This window comes from Eschrichtius robustus, chromosome 12 (assembly GCF_028021215.1).
Source record: "Eschrichtius robustus isolate mEscRob2 chromosome 12, mEscRob2.pri, whole genome shotgun sequence".
NCBI classification, from domain to species: Eukaryota; Metazoa; Chordata; class Mammalia; order Artiodactyla; family Eschrichtiidae; genus Eschrichtius; species Eschrichtius robustus.
Window position 1 is genome coordinate 27,589,220 of NC_090835.1, and position 16,698 is coordinate 27,605,917.

At 40.6% G+C, this 16,698-nt stretch overlaps 1 protein-coding gene across 3 annotated transcripts in view; it reads right to left on the reverse strand.

Moving 5' to 3' along the window:
- PTPRG (protein tyrosine phosphatase receptor type G) overlaps positions 1–16,698 on the reverse strand; it is a 723,417-nt gene that overhangs the window by 37,330 nt on the left and 669,389 nt on the right. For all 3 annotated transcript variants that reach the window (XM_068557227.1, XM_068557228.1, XM_068557226.1), the window contains 2 exons: positions 8,286–8,377; positions 875–971 (listed from right to left, as the gene is read on the reverse strand). In XM_068557227.1, coding sequence (XP_068413328.1) covers positions 875–971; positions 8,286–8,377 — 189 coding nt within the window. The remainder of the gene's footprint in view (positions 1–874; positions 972–8,285; positions 8,378–16,698) is intronic.

Genomic DNA, 16,698 nt, shown 5'->3' on the forward strand with positions numbered 1-16,698 from the left:
GATAATAAAAACCACTGAAATTCACTTTAAATTCCAATTAATGTTAAAATGGGTGAATTTTATATGGTATGTCAATTACATCTCAGTAAAGTATTATTTAAAAGAAGAACTATCTATAGTAGCGTGCAGATTTAAGTGGTCCGATTTAAATGCGCTGTTACATAAAATTGCAAGTACTGTGTTCTTTACCATAGTGTATGTTAACCATAAACATCTGTGCCCCTGCCCTTAATACAGAAGTGTATATTTTCAGCCAGTGACCCAAGCCACAATGTCTACAAAAAGAGGCCTTCTAGCCACAGAAGTAGCCTGTCCTCTTAGGGTATTCCTTGAGGCTCTGTAAGAAGAACACTTTATTTGTTTGCGTCCTGAACTTCCAGGGTATTCTTGACCCTGGAAATGTTTTGGACAGGACTAAGCGCATGGGCCACAAGGACTGGTATAAACTAATTACCTAATCTTAGAGAGACTGCTTTGAAATTCAACTTCCTTGATTCAGTTCCCAGTATTTCCATGTGTGTTAAAAGACTTGGCTCTCATTGGTTAAGAACAATGTCAAGATAGCGACATGACATTACATTTTGGTTCCCAGCATCAGATATGAAATCACTTCATGTAAAAACAGTAAAGCTCAGAACATTTCCTTCGATCACCTGATTATTAAGCAGAGATCTGACAGCTTCGTGAAAGACTCAGCGGGCAGAGAATGTCCCCACTTCTTCTTCCACACTGTTGAAGATGGGCTAATGAGAGGTTAACTTGCAAGTGTAATTTTCTCTTGGCATCCTGATTCTGATTGCTTGCCTTTCAGCTTCTACCCAGCAGAAAGATTTCATTTCCCCGCAGTTAAGATAGTTTAAAGTTTACTACTCACATGCTAAAATGTTGATGTATCTGTTTTTGTGCTTGTTATCTGGATGATTAGAATGTTCTGCAGTGATGTTCATATCAGCTGTACAGCGCTGGACCTCCTAGAGAAGAAAACAAACATTGAGATTTCAAAGATTTTTAGACACGCGTTAGACTTTTAACAACAAGGTCGTAGAAAGAAAGGAACTATTTACATCCAAAAGCACAGAGTATTTACACACTTCCCAGCCACAGGCCACCGTTACCTCCCCAAACTCAACTTCAGAAATCATTACTGACATATTAATAACAAACGTATGAAGGATGTGAACAAGATAAAAGGATTTCATTCTTTACTAATTCATCAACTATCTACTTTATTCCAGATTTTGACCTAGGCATGGGGATTACAAAATAGTATCTCCTTTTGAATGTGTCGCAGTCGGATGGCTGAGAACAACATGTAAAAGGATGATGACAGTCAAATGTGATTAGTAGAAAAGAGGCCTGAAGAAACTGATGGGAACACAGAGGAAGGCTTTAGACAGGAGATGATTCACCCGGGCCTTAAAGGATGAACAGGAATATTCCAGGCAGAAGAATAATCTCCACCATGATTTGCAATATGCTTATATTATAGTCCTTACAGCCTCGTTTTATAACTAACAGACTACAAATTGACTGTACTCAGCCCTGAAATGACACTAATAGAACTTAAACAGTTGTCATATCTGGCTCAAATATATATGGCTCTGATGCGTTATTTGTTAACTCTGAATTTATTTACGTTATCCTTCTTTAGAAAAACAGCAGTGGGAGAAGCAACTCTCCTCTCCGGTCACCTTTGCCATGGATAGAAACATCATCCATTAGCCTGATACAAGATTGCTAAAAAGCCACATTTTTCTACACTGTGTGCTTCAAACCCAAGACTGCACTGGCGCGAACTAATAAGGGAAGTCATTAGCAGCGCACAGCTGCGGCAAAGAGCAGGGACAAAGTGACACAAGATGATCAGGAGAAATGTTTTACACGTAACAGATGTAACAGAGTTTACGAGCGTGCAGACTTTTCTTCACAAAGGAGTTGCATAGCAATTATGGATGATTTCCACAGTATTTACATCACGCATAATGAAACAAGGAACTGGCTGTCTTTCATATTTGCAAAGTACTTAGGAGGAACTCACTGTGATCAAAGAACTTAACTAAGGTATAAAAACAATGGGTCACTAACTATTCAAAGAAACCATATTCATGGACACCCGATTCCTAGAGGATATATATATTCAATTTTTCATAATTGTAGGCATTCCCAGTGGAAGGGAGGGAGGGAGGGAGGGAAGGAAGGAAGGAAGAAGGAAGGAAGGAAAAGAAGGAAGGAAAGGAAGGAAGGAAGCAAAGAAAAAGAAGAAGACCCACAGGCATTAATCCAACACACCTCTCTGGGGAAAGTGTGCGTTTCATGACAATTCTTTATCTTTTCTTACTTTTACTAAATGTGATAAACTCTGATACTTGCTATTCTATCTAAAATGGTTTATAACCTTCAGTTTGGCAAATGCTGGTTTAAAGGGCCTTAAGGCTGCCTTTGGCTCTTTTCTCTAAAATAGATAATAAAATGTGAGCACAATGGAATGAGTCTGATATCTTAACATCTCCAAGAACAGAAGCGACGCTAGCCGCTAGCCGTACTCAGAATATTTGCCTTTTAGAACTGCCTTGAAAGCCTGACGTGTGCTCTTCTGAATAGTTTCAGGGCCAGAAAACCTTGGAAAATGGATTTGTATTCTGGAAGACATTAGTTCAATCTGTACACAAATCCGTGAAATAAGCTGACATGCTTTGGTTTCTGGGTTTTGAAGGTCATACCTTTGGCATGTACCTCTTCAGGGCTGAGCTGCTCAGATATCTTGTGCTGAGCTTTCAGCTTTTAGTACTTTAGTTTGAGACTCGCTTTGTTTATTGATATTTTTTTCCCATTGTGTGGCTCTGACCACACACTATGGACTGAGGTGGGGCCTCTATTACAGTCTAATGCAATTGACCAAGCCTGCGTGGGAGCAGCTGTCTGTACTGTTTAAAGCAGCCATTCAATATGGCCAATCAAACTCTGTGTTATCTAAAACTCTTGGTCTGATCCGTTGCCTCTATTTCACTTTTCCAATTATATGAATGACAGAAAACAAAGGATAGTCATAAATAACGTTAAATCTGATTTTATGAGAACCCAAGGGGTTTGCCTATGGCCTTCTGATTTTGTCTTGTGGATAATAATGTCATCTGTAATTCCTTGCAGTACTGCCTGACTCATTTAGATGCTGATAATATCATCTGATCCTGGAGTGGCTTTTCTCCATCAGAACTGGCATTTCAAAGTTAATGTGGCTTTAATAGGTGTTAAAACCTTTTGAAGTGACACTGGCCGATAGAGTGTGTATAGTAAAGTTACCTGTTCAGCACCCTGATAAAAAGTTTAAGATTTAAGCTTGTTTGTACTTTACTGTCTCTATAACAGAGCTGGTATTCTCAAAATGAATATTCTGCGAAGGAACAGGCACACGATCACAGAAAAGAGCCAACTGAGAACAAGAGATTTAAAATAAAGTATAAGTTAAAAAAAGGAACAAACAAAACCACTAAAAGCTGACAGACACAGAATTCTTGGGAGATGATACAGACTACATCACCTCCTGCCTGGAGTTGTGGATGTGAAAGGCTGTCCAAAGGGCACATGGTGACCTACTGTCCTCCCATTCGGTAGCTCAAATTGAAAAAAAGAAGCCAACCAGAACAGATCTAGAAATCTTTCAGATTACTCAGCTTCACAGTGAAGCAAGCTGAGAAGGAAATATTTTGGACCGGGTGACCAAGTGTTGGACCGAGCGTGTATAACTTTCTTAGTGTCTGAGTTCAGGCAGCCCACAAACTGTGTTCAGGGGACTGCTGTACACAAGGTTAAGTCATGACCACAGCTCAGTGCTTTGTTTAGTGTCGGACTCACAGCTGGCCCTCGCCAGGTACTGGCCACACTCATCTTCCTACCTCTACTCTCCTCCGCTCAGGCTACAAACTGCTGCCGCCCTGATTTTCTTCAAATGCTGCTTTGACTTTGCTGTTCTCTCACTCAGACACCTCTAGAGAGAGACGCCAGATTCCTTAGCCAGGCTTTCAAGGTCCCATCCTGTTTTCCACCCACTCCCTTCCCAATGCCACACAGTTTTAACTCTATGCCCCTTGAACAGACCGTATGACCTCCTGCTCTGTGCTTCACTGCCATTTTCCTTGCTAAGAATGCCTGTCCTTTTCTCCCCCATCCGAATCCATATGTCTTTATCTAAAATGACTGCCTTCCCCTCCAGAAAACCAACCCATCTTTGGAGAGTACATCACAGTGTCTATCATACTGCAGCTGGTCTATAAAATAGAATTATTTTTCCTGTACGATCTGTGAAATTTGGCTAACGTACGTTTTTTCTCACTCTTTATAAAAACCTCAACTTAACCAACTATGATGTTTTTCATGACAAGGGTTTAAAATGTTTTCCTGTGGGACATTTAAGACCCACACTGGCATTTCGTCACCGAGGCTCCGGAAACTTGACAGGGCCATTTTCTGCCATCCTGCAGGCAGCATTCTTTCTGCAGCTTTCCGCCTCTGTCAGGAACTCTTGGTATCTGTCATCGGCAACACGAGAACTCTGCATCTTACATAAAGCGATTGTGGCCACTGGTCCCTTGGCACATGAGCTCAGGTGGACAAAGCTTTGTTCTCTTGATTTAAGATGAGCAACTGGCCCAAATTTAGCTCAGCTGGAGTTAATTGTAACAGACCTGATCCCCCAAAGGATCTTGTCAAGGGGTATTGGACCTCTGGCCTCATCTCTGCGCTCAGCCTTTAAACCTGTGATGCCCCTGACCCCTGCCTATTAATTCTGTTGACCCACAGGGCCTTGGAGCTCCCCTGATCTTGAAAGATTATATGCTAGCATCGCGCCTCTGGAAGCCTCCTGGATTATGACTGGGGAGGCCGGGGAAGAGTGAGGTTGTAGTCAGCTAAGGTAGCCAAGGGAACAGTCACTGAACACTATCCTGGCGTAAGGATTGACGTTATTTCCAGTGACTGCAAAATCTGCTAGAGGTATAACGTCCCCAGCTTTTAACAGCCTCCAAAATTTATCTGACAAGGACCAAAAGCTTGCTTTCAGTATCACCTCCAAACAAAGACTCAAAATTACCAGTGAATCATTTCTCATTCTCCTCCAAGCAGCAAAGTTCTGAACGTATGACAGCTATTCACCACCTTTGTTTTTTTCCATTTCCCTCCAAGATTTGAAATCAAGATGGGGCAAATAGAACTTCTGCAGAAATACCCAATCAAAATACATAGGAGCCCTTCTCCTTTGCTCTCCTCCAGAACTTCATTTCTGTATTAGCACTTATTTTGCTTTGCCCTCTTTCTACTTTAGCTGTGTATACTCTAGTCTTCCCCCATCAGGCTGAACTCCCTGAGGGCAAGCCCTCTGTCCAGTTCATCTGTGTGCCTTATACCATGTAGGTACTCAGTACCTGTGGAGAATAGCAGGTACTCAGAGAATGCTAGGTACTCAGTAACTGCAGAATGAGTTGCTTTAACTCCTCTTAATGGGCAAATATTCACTGTTCAGTGGTTTCCTCTATAATCTTAAGATTAGTTCTTTGACTAATTTTAGGCCTCTATTCAGAGGTTATACAAGATTTTTTTATAAGTCAGATTCTCAGCCCTCTGGCAAGGCTCTAGCCCATAAAGATCATGTACTGGGCTCCCAGTAGTCTTGGCGGGGGCGGGAGGCTCCTTATTTTGACTGCTCCCCCCGCCCCTTTTCTTGCCAAGGAACTCACTGGCCCATCAGCTGCATGATCAGTTTTAGACAATCACTGATAATCTTGGTTCTCTCTCCTTTGACTTCAGCTCATTATAGGACACTACTTCGATGAGAGTCTGGAGGGCATCAAGGTTAAACATGTGGGCTTGAGTCAGAAAGCCTTGGTCTTAAACCCTATTGCTGCCACTTCGTAACTGAATCACCCAATGCCTCAGTTTTCTCATGGGTAACTTTCCTCATCTGCAAAATAGGGACAGTAAAATAGCACACACCTCATGGGGTATTTCTGAGGAACGAGCAAAATAATCCAGGCAACCGTGCCAAGTAGATGCCGGCCGTCGTTATTCCACATAAAAGAAACCTGAGGTTGAGGTTACCACTCTCTTAATATGAGGGTTTTGTTTTATTGTTGTTAAATTACACAAAATCTCTCATCCTGACCTCCTTTTTACAGCCTATTACTATCTCTTGTTTATAAAAACAGCCTTGATCGCTTCTTATAGAGCCTGTTACCATTTTCCTTTCTAGCAGAGCTACCCAAAAGGAGTACACTACTACTGTTTCAAAATACTTCAAATTCCCCCTAAATTAGATGATGACAGTATGTTAGTGAGCTTTTCTATGTCTCATTTCCCCCTTTACATGGCTGTCTTACTATTCTTTGAGGGAGAAAGGATGTTCTTCCTAGTCTGAAGAGCCCCGATTTGAAACCTTTCAAACCAGGACAGACTGTGAAATAACAACAGTAGAACAAAGCCTCCCTCCTCCCCGCCCTCCCCGTTCCAATCCTGAAACTACCAGAATAATACTTAAGCTGGAGAGTTCAATATAGGCGACAAAAGCGTCTAGCCACAGTTTTCTTTTTAGGATAGAGACAGGGTGCAGATGCCCAGGATTTGTTGACAGGCGTGATTTTGATGCAGCGAAGCCCATTTTGAGTCAGATCAAGTTTACAGAGGTGTAGCTGATTATTTTGAATAATTAAATGGTGTCAAAACCAGCTGTGATGAATGGCACTGGGGCCTCAAATCATAAATAATTGAGAAACTGGAGTTGCATTTGATCATCCTGATCAAATTCTCGTCTCTAGAGGATAAATGTTTGTCCCGAATACCATCAACATTGTTAAATGCCTCAATAGTCTTGCTCAGTCATCCAGCCAACAGTCAATTGAACTAAATCACTTGAACACCACACACATGTGCTGTCCTCATGAATACAAAACGTTTGACTTTAAACCATGTGCTTTGTACTTGGACAGGCACCTTTTCTAGGGCAGCACCTAAGAGCCGCGTTAAACACTTGACGTGTTTTTGTTTGTTCCATGAAACATACGACTGCAGAATAAATCAGAGGGGTCCTTCTCTCTACCACCTTTGCTTTGCTTCTGCTCAAGAAATAAAAGGAAAACAAAAAAGCTAGGAGAAGGACTTAATTTAAAACAAGTTGTCAATATAATTGCCTTTAGGATGGCCTTTGGGGACTCCAAATTTGCATAGAGACAGGGGCTTCTGGTCCTCTTTTTCTCTCTCCTTCTCCATGCGAAATAACTGCCACCTCCCAGCTGTATAGCTCCTGGGCGATCTCAAAGGGCTTACCTTCCATTATTCCATGTGATCCCCAGAACCAATTTCGTGAAAAGAGGTGGGCAGGTTAGTGCCATCATCATCATTTCCATTTTAAAGCAGAAACGAGACAGAAAGGAATCGACTTACCCACAAAGCTAGAAGACAGCTGAGCTGCCATGAAAACTTGGCCTCCTCGGCACAACTCTTGCTGCCAGAGATGTGCCTTAGTGAAGCGCCTCAGTGAAGAAAAGGGCAGTCTGTTTAATAGCTCCTCATTGACACCCTGTCATTGCTGAGCTGGCACGGAACCCAGAGCTGGCAGGGTAGTGCGCGCTGCTCTCTACCTTGTTTCCTACATCCCAGTTCTTAAAATCAGAAGGCTGCGTTCACCCACGTCTCCTCTCCAAGGACTAATAGTCACGAAAACAACAGTCGACCTTTGCATGGGCTTAACAGTTAACCCAGCACTTTCCAGGATGTTAATCATTCGTTTTTTTCCAACATCGTTAGGGTTGGAGGTGACATCAGTGCCATTTTTAAAAATGAGGGAACTGGGGATCAGAAATGAAATGACTGGCTCAAGGATATTAAAGATCACTCGTGGTGGAGCCAGCTTCAGATCCCTCAGACTTCACATCTGCTGTCTCCGCTACACCTTGTACATCCCAGAAGTGACACGGAATGAGGAGCGCTGTCCTTTGCATGATGACTGCTGCCCCAGTTAGAATGCAGATGAAGAGAGAATCTGAGGTTGCCTCTCTCCTGCCACTAAGTCTGTTCTTTCACAGAAGTGCACAAGCAACCCCCATTCACCTCATTTTTACTGGGAAAAGAGGGCCTGTTAAAACTCTTAAGTGTAAGGAAAAGAAAAAAGAGAATCGAGTCCCCACTTTCCTCAGTGACTGCTTCTGTTATGCTTGAAACACATTCACTTCAAGCTTACAAAACTCCCTGGAAAGTAAGAGTTAGCTTTCAGGAAACAAATTTCCGGTTTTGAAACATACCTCAAAATCCTCAGAGAACCCATGCTGGTTATTAGAATAGAGCTCACCGATGTGTTTGACAAACTGTTTGACAGGAATGGCTTCCATGTCATCTGTGGGAATAAAACAATATTCAGAGTCACAAAGAATACTTCCATAAACAAATAACACTGATAAGGGATTACTGAAGACAGATAGTTGATTTTTGCAAAGACTGATGTAATTGTATCACCTGAAATAGATGTCTTCAAGAAAAGTCTCTGGATTTACTTGACATTAGGGTCTCATTATGATTCTGAATGCCTAAATGCTAGGTTACACAGGGTTTTTTTAAAAACAGTCTTAAACTATTACCTTTATTCTTTATATTCAAGGCAACTTATGTAGTTAAATCACCACATCATACTCTTAACTAAAATTCTGAGCTTACCAAGGGTACTTATTTGTTAAGAAACGTTATCACACCCTACGTTTTTCAAAACCTTGCTATTCAGTGGGGTCCAGCTTGAAGTTGGAACAACTAAGTCCTATTTCTGATCTCTGAAGTCTAAGCAATCTTTATACACAATTACAGACAGGTGCCACTGTACCAGCGGGCTTCGGGTACAACGCCATCTATGTTTAAGTGTTCACAATTTTCGTTCAAGACAGCTGTGTCTACACAATGCCAAATAACCAGTTTGATGGAATTAACTGGATTTTTTTTTGGTGTTGACAGACTAGGTGTAGATTCAGGAAGACTCCACATTGCAATTTATTTGTAGTGTTGTCACTTCAAAAGGACATTTTCAGTTCCTGAGCCCCAAGCGTGTTTTAAGCCGATTCACCCAGATCCACTCTGCTACTTGAGTACTGCCGGAACACAGCCACACCCCGCTAACTGGAGCTCCCCAACCTCCTCTTTCCCTCCTTCCCTCGCCCCTCCCCCGCAAATATTTCCTTTTAAAAATACTCTGCTGAATTTGAGATAAACAACAGACATGACATTTACTTTATTCAGAGTGAAAGATCTTTGGCAAACGCACAAACATCTAAACTGCCACAGATGCTTTTCTTAGCAAAGGGTATGAAGATCTGTATGTGTAAATGAGGTCCTACTTTGGCAAGAATGTTATAGATCCAGGCCTGACAATCTGATTTCTCTTCATCTGGTGACAGTTAACATTGACTATGTCATTCCTTCTCTACTTTCTTTCGAGAGAGCAAAGCTCTAGGGTGGCTTTTTGCATCTATTGACATTTTCAAACTTGCATCATTCTAAAGCGGAAAAAAGCATCTCTCATATACTTTGTTTAAGGTGACTTATAAACGTTCATAATCCAAACTGCTTAGCAGAGGAACGTTACTTATCAAATAGGGGGTGCTCTGTACGTACAGAGTCTTTCTGTGTGAACAATTAAAGACCTAATCATTTTAATAGGCCACCTTATGAAAAAAATTGCCAAGTTATTTACAAATATTTCAGGATTGAAGATGTTCATGAATATGCAATCATTTTGCACGCCCAAGAAATCTATAGCTCCCATAATGATGTAACCAGCATTAACAAAGTAAGCCGAGCCAAAATGTTTCCCCAGAATATTTAGCAGAATGCACAGTTCAAGAAAAATTTCCCAAATTATCTGATCACTTCACTTAAAATGTTTAGAAGTAAGCAAATTCTACAATAATGATCAAGTGGCAAAGAAAAGACCTTAAGTTGAGAGAAGGACTAATGTGTACAAAATTGGAGCATCTCTAAAAGATTAACCCAAGAATAAACTCATCTTTAGACAAGAGGCAACATAAATAAGATGGGTCACAACCTAGCCCCACAAACACTCCAGCCTACAGACTGCAGGCAACACTTTTCTCCTATTTATTTTGAAATGGAAGACACAATGCTGTTTCCAAGAGTAGAGTGACGTGGGGTTAACAGTATAATAGGCTGAGGGCAATATTTATTCCACAGTGATAGTTTAGAACTGGAGATTCCCAATAAACTTATGGTGCCATGATTAAGCACATGGACTCTAGTTCAAAATAAGAAAAAACACATCAGCTTTAGAGGTATTTTACTCTGCAAGGTACATACCACGGTGTTTTAAAGGGCATAGCCCAGCTCAAGTCGCTAAAAAAAATGCTTTTAGGTTAACAATTTATTATTTTTTCCTGCAAAGTGCTCAACTGTACTGTCCAAGCTAACGCCACACATGCCCAGAAATCAAGTTGCTCTGCTCCCTCCACGGCTAGATGCAGCAAAACCCAGCAGAGCTCAGTATGATAATCGTATATGGAAATAAACGACTCACTAGCCTCCAATTTGATTCTTTATCCAAAGAAGTCTAATCATACTCCTCTGGGTTTCCAGGCACCACCAGTAACGTCATAAAACTACCAGACAGGCAGGCAGGCAGACACACACACACACACACACACACACACACACACACACACACACACACACACACACACACACACACACACACACACACACACACACACACACACGCCGTAGTGACCACCATCAGCAGTCCAGATAATACATTATTTGTCTTTCAATCAAGATAAATGAAACTGAGGGGTCGGTAAATCTTTTTCTCCTCAATATTAAGATGAATATAAGGCTACAGCTAATTAGAAGTCCTAATAGTTTTCCTCTTACATCGTTTTTCGATTAAATTTCTCTCAACATGAGCCAGATAATTATAAAATTAACTAGCAGAAGGCCAAGCAATCAGGACAGCATCATAGACCTGATCTGTTCAATTTTTATCTGGAGAGATCCTGTGCTATAAGAAGATATCCATCTGTAAAATGTTATCTCCACCTATACATCTGAGTTTCACTAACGAATGTAGCAACTATTAGTGGCACTAACTATGGACCAGGCACCTTCTGTGCCCTTTACATGTATTAACATGTACTCATTCCTCCCCAAAGCCCTAAGAGATAGGTACTATTTTCATACTCATCTTATAGTTGGGAACACAAGCTCAGAAAGATTAACTGAAGCCTGGAGTATGGCAGTGGAAGCTGGCCACGGAGACAAGGCAAAGAGTGCTCCGACTGGGAGAGAACAGCTGTTGTCTGGGTCACAGTGAACGGGAAGCCACTGGAAGAGGCATTTACTGAGCACCTAGGACTTAGCCAGATATTAGGGAGATGGTGTCTGCCCAAGGGCAACATTTGTTACAATGAACATAAGAAAGTAAGAGCACGAACAGTGTGTAACGACACGGTGAGGACGACGAGTGCCATAAAAGGGATGGATTTGATGACTCAGGTGAATATAAATGTTGCTGACACAGGGGTGATGGGGGAGAAACAAAAAGAAAAGGAAAAGATGAGCTGGAATCAAAGTAGAGACGTTTTCACTGACTACAGGTTAGAGGTTGGATTATTATGCTATAGTGAAATGGTCTAATGATAGATAGAGTCGATATAAATGTGAAGAGAGACCTTACTGATTGCCAGGGACTGTGCTCAATGCTTTCCATACACTTATCTTCACAAGAACTAGGTAAAGAGGATGTCGTCATCTTCATGTTACATATAAGGAGACTGAGGCAACTTGTCTGAAGTGACACAATTACTAAGTGGCAGAGCTGAGATTTGAATCCTGGTGTATTAAGCCCAAAGCCTGTGCTCGCATGCACTGGGACACACTGCCTTCATTCTCAGAGCACAGTTTCAAGGAAAAGCAAGGAATTAGAGTATCTCGGTTAATCTGGTAAAATGTTACTGTGTAATTTTTGTGCCAATATTTTTACATATAGAGCTTCCAGATACCAAAGGTTTAAATTAGGCAAAAATGGGATAAGTACTATTCCCACTAAATCATGCCATTATAAAATATTTGATATAGTCAGTTGAGGATCAAGAAAAGTGGGCTGTTGTTATTAAATAACATCATTTATACTTTGTTCCAAGATGTTAGCCTTTTGTGGCTGGAACTAAATTTGGCATTTAAGAGGCTTTTTATTTCGGTCAGTCCACAACAGAACATCCTCATGTACTACTTCTGATGAAGCCTGAAATTAGTCTCTGGTTTGTTCTCATCAAAAGCAGAGCTTTAGAAGAGGGTGAACGTCTACTGAGAAGAAAGTAAGAAGGTGAGAGATTCCAAGGAGGAAAAAAAGAGCTGGTTAATGTTGACCTCAAATGCAAAACTGCAGGAAATAAAGAAAAATGCATGTGAACATGAAGAAAAGTTGCTTCTACAGCCTAAATGTCCATCGACAGAAGAATGGACAAAGAAGATATGTTCTATCTATCTATCTGTTTATCCACACACAATGGAATACTACTCAGCCATAAAAAGAATGAAATTTTGCCATTTGCAGCAACAGGGATGGACCTAGAGATTATCATACTAAGTAAGTCAGACAGAGAAAGACAAATACCATACGATATCACTTATATGTGGAATCTAAAATATGATACAAATGAACATATTTACAAAACAGAAACAGACTCACAGACATAGAAGACAAAGGTATGGTTACCAAAGGGGGAAAGGGGTGGGGGAGAGATAAATTAGGACTTTGGGATTAGCAGATACAAACTACTATATATAAAACAGATAAACAACAAGGTCCTACTGTATAGCACAGGGAACTATATTCAATATCCTGTAATAAACCATAATGGAAAAGAATGAGAAAAAGAATGAATATATATATATATATATATGTATAAAAGAATATACATATATATATCTGAATCACTTTGCTGTACACCAGAAACTAACACGACACTGTAAATCAACTATGCTTCAATTAAAAAAAAAAAGAAAAGTTGCTTCCCAAATCTGTGGTTATGTCTCTGTTGTATTTACATCCTCAGAGCCATTAGAGGGAAATCACCCATGCCAAAGAAGTTGCTATCTCTTAATCTTAAGGAACAAGAGATTACATAAACAAAAAGGGGAAAACTTAGCAATTTTTGGTTTGAAATTCGAAAGAAAAAATCAGCACCCAAGCATCCCTGAACATCCACCACAGGGAGGCGCTGCAGAGGGCCCCGCCCAGTACGCTGCTTGGTGGTAGGGTCTTTAGCCTGCAACTCAGTCAAATTGTGTAGTTGTTACTCTTATCTGCCACCATTGACGGAATGCTTCCTGTGTATCAGCCATCCAGAGGCAGTGGAGTAAGTGCCAGAAGCCAGAGCCAGTCTGCCTGGTGGTGTGACTTCACCTCTCTGTGATTCCCTTTCCTCATCATCTCTAAACGGAAATCATAAGCACCTAACTCATAGAGCGTTATGCACAGTAAACTAGATAACATAAGTACTTACAAGAGTGCTTGGCATTTAGTAAATGCACAAAGCTATGATTTACTGTTAGGTGCTAATCGCTTTACATGCATGATCCTATGATCTAGGGGCTGTCATGACCCCTATTTTATGGATGTAGAAAATGTGGCTAAGACAACCAAAGAACTTGGCCAAGGTCTACTGTCATCATGAAGTGGCGGGGCCAGGCTGACTCCAAAGCTGGCTTCTTCCACCTTACATGACCTCTCTAGATCTTAAATTGAACATACAGGGTTAGAGAGGGCAGAGAACCATATAATACATTTTAAAGAAGCTCTCCAACCACAACAAAAAAGGGCTGAAACGAATCGCTTTGGCTTTAAGGGTAAACTTCGGTTACCTGGAAAATTCACACTGATCTTCTGGTCACCTTGATGATGCCAGGTAAATAAAGTGTCATAGGATTTACCTTCCTGCCAAGATGCTTAGCTGTGGGGTTGACTGGCTTAAGGACTGTTTAAGAAAATATCGCTGCTTGCTTGTCACTCTGGCAGGCTGTGGGTACATATGAAATTACCATTAAGATTCTGGAGGGCCTTAAGTCACTTACTGAGGCCAATCTCTATAAAGTTCATTTAACCCTTAGCAGTTCCTTCAACCCTATTCCAAATCCCAACCAAATCTATCTGAGGGAAGGGAGAGCCTATAAAGCACAGTACTTGGGTCAAGTCAGTCGTGCTCAGACCTCTCTCCAACCCCACGCCCCGCAACTGGGCTGTTACCAGGGACTGCTAACCACCCCTGTAGTGGACAGACCTCAATATTCGGAACTCGGTCCCCTTCTTATCTGCCCCCTCAGCCTCTCAGAGGCCAAGTTCAGGCCTCTCTCTGTGCTTGGCAATACCTGTGTCACCTTAGGAAGATAAAGCAAACAGGAAATAAAAGAAGATTATCAAGATTTTTAGTTCCTGACGTAGGACACAACAAATAGATTTTTGTCTAAATCAGACTCTTAGGATGCAAGGAGTGTTGTGGAGATGGGAACATTTTATTTCCTGCCATAAAAAGAAATCTCTTTTCATTTATGGCACAATGAAGTCAATAAAGAAAGGGCTTCATTATAGTCAAAAGACCAATGAATCTCCTTTGGAGATAATCTCTGTATAAATAAAATATGCCAACAAGGTTGGTTTAATCCCAAGGGTTTTAAACTGCATGTTTAAAACCCCTTTATGTGCTGGCGCCCTGCTGAAGCCAGTGACCTTCAAATTATTAAGATGTATTTTAACTGCGGGAAAGGCATGAATCATTTCTGGATTTCTAAGCTACTGGTTAGCAGCAACATTTTGTTTTGTAATGCTCTTATTAGAAAGTTAGATTTTCTAATATCCAGAAAAAAAGCATTTATAAGGACATTTGTGTTTGACAACATGCACGTTTGGAAAAGCCCTTTCAACATGCTCCATGAATGGGCTAATTTCATGACCTGAGTTCTGGCTTTAAAAAGCTACATACAACGAAAATCTAAAAGTATAAGTGGCATAATACAGTGAATATAATTTGTAGATGACATATTGTATGTAATGCTTCGTTAATAACTACAGCAAAAATCTTATTCAAGCTTATTGTTTCAAAAGAATATCCCAAAGTGGGAAACAGTAGATTTTGTAAAATACTTGTAGATGCTAAGAATAATATGGACCTTAAAGGACAGAAATTTGTGGCTACTTCAATATCTTAGAAGACAGAACGCTAGAAGGGGGCTGATAGCTAGGTTATTACGTTCAATTACGCTTTATCCTCCCACAGTAACCATGGGAGACCAGTAAGCATGGAACATTTGATTTTGAAAACCCATTAGTGAAAAATATTGAGTCAAAGCCTGCAGTCTCTCCTTTCATTCTCCTGAAGAAGTCACAATTTAACTGAACTGGAAGAAAATCCCCCACTTTTCTCACGCATCATACATGGAGCAGGTACCACAATTTAAACATTTCCTAATAAAAGAATTGATGTCACTTCTCTAGTGATAGGAACCTAACCTCAAAAGCACCTCTTTCCTGTTGGATAATAATACTCTTGCGTGTGGAGTTCCTTCTCATGTGGCGGGATAACTAACCTTAGCCACCATACTGGCTTTACAATTTCCACATTTTACAGAGATGTAGGTGAGACCAGGAAAAAAAAATGTCTTCATTCTCACACCACTGTCTTTGCCAGTTAAACCAGAACACCCTGAAGATTCTAAATTCCTAAATTACAGTTAGATGTAGTAAAACTGATAACTCAGAATTCCTCAAAAATTCCTATAGACTGCTGCCTCCAAGAGATGAGTATTGAAAGGTTAGCAAAAGGTTAGCAAAGGTTAGCAAAGCTTTCCTTAACGTTTCATTTATTTTATAATACTTTTTAAAAGTCAGTGTAACTCATTGACTTCACTTATGCTTTGGGATTTCAAGAGCAGAGCTGTTTATTTGTGAATTTAAACCTCAGCAGAATCGTCCAAAAGTTGGTGATTTAGTGTCTAAATTTATTCAACATTCAACATGTTTGTGAGTTGCTCCTCAAAGCATTTAAATCACACAGACCTACTTTTGCATAGGGAATGGAGAATGGAGATATTGGTGGTGGGGTGGGGGAGGAGTCTTTTTCTTAGGAAAGAAGAGAATAAATGACTAGGAAACAAGGTAAGAGGAGAGAGTTTTTTTTTGCTATGGAGGAAACTTCAGCAGAAGAATGATGAAACTCTCTCATGGAGGATGAAAGAGAATTTAATGGAAAAGCAAGTGGTCAGTGCTAGTGAAAGAAGAAGAAAATGATAAAGAACAACAACTCAGAAAAATTTAAGAGAACAGTCACATGTATTTGAAAATGTCTTGATTTAATGAAGCAAAATCCAAATGAGGAGCCTGAAGTCTTGAGAGATCAGGACTGTCAGAGAAGCATGCCAAGAGGTGGCAGAGACATTTCTAAGCATCTGGACTTAGAAGTCACACAAAGATTCCGATGCTAGCTCCACCATTTGTCCACGTAACCTCAGGGAAATTAAATGATGTCTCTGAGCCTCAGTTTCTTCATCTGTGAAATGGGGATACTGACTGCACCTCTTTCCCTAAGGTTGTAGTGAAAAATAAAGCACGTAGTTTTGATCAATAAATGCTCAATCAGTATTAGATGACGATGATGATGTTTTCTGAAA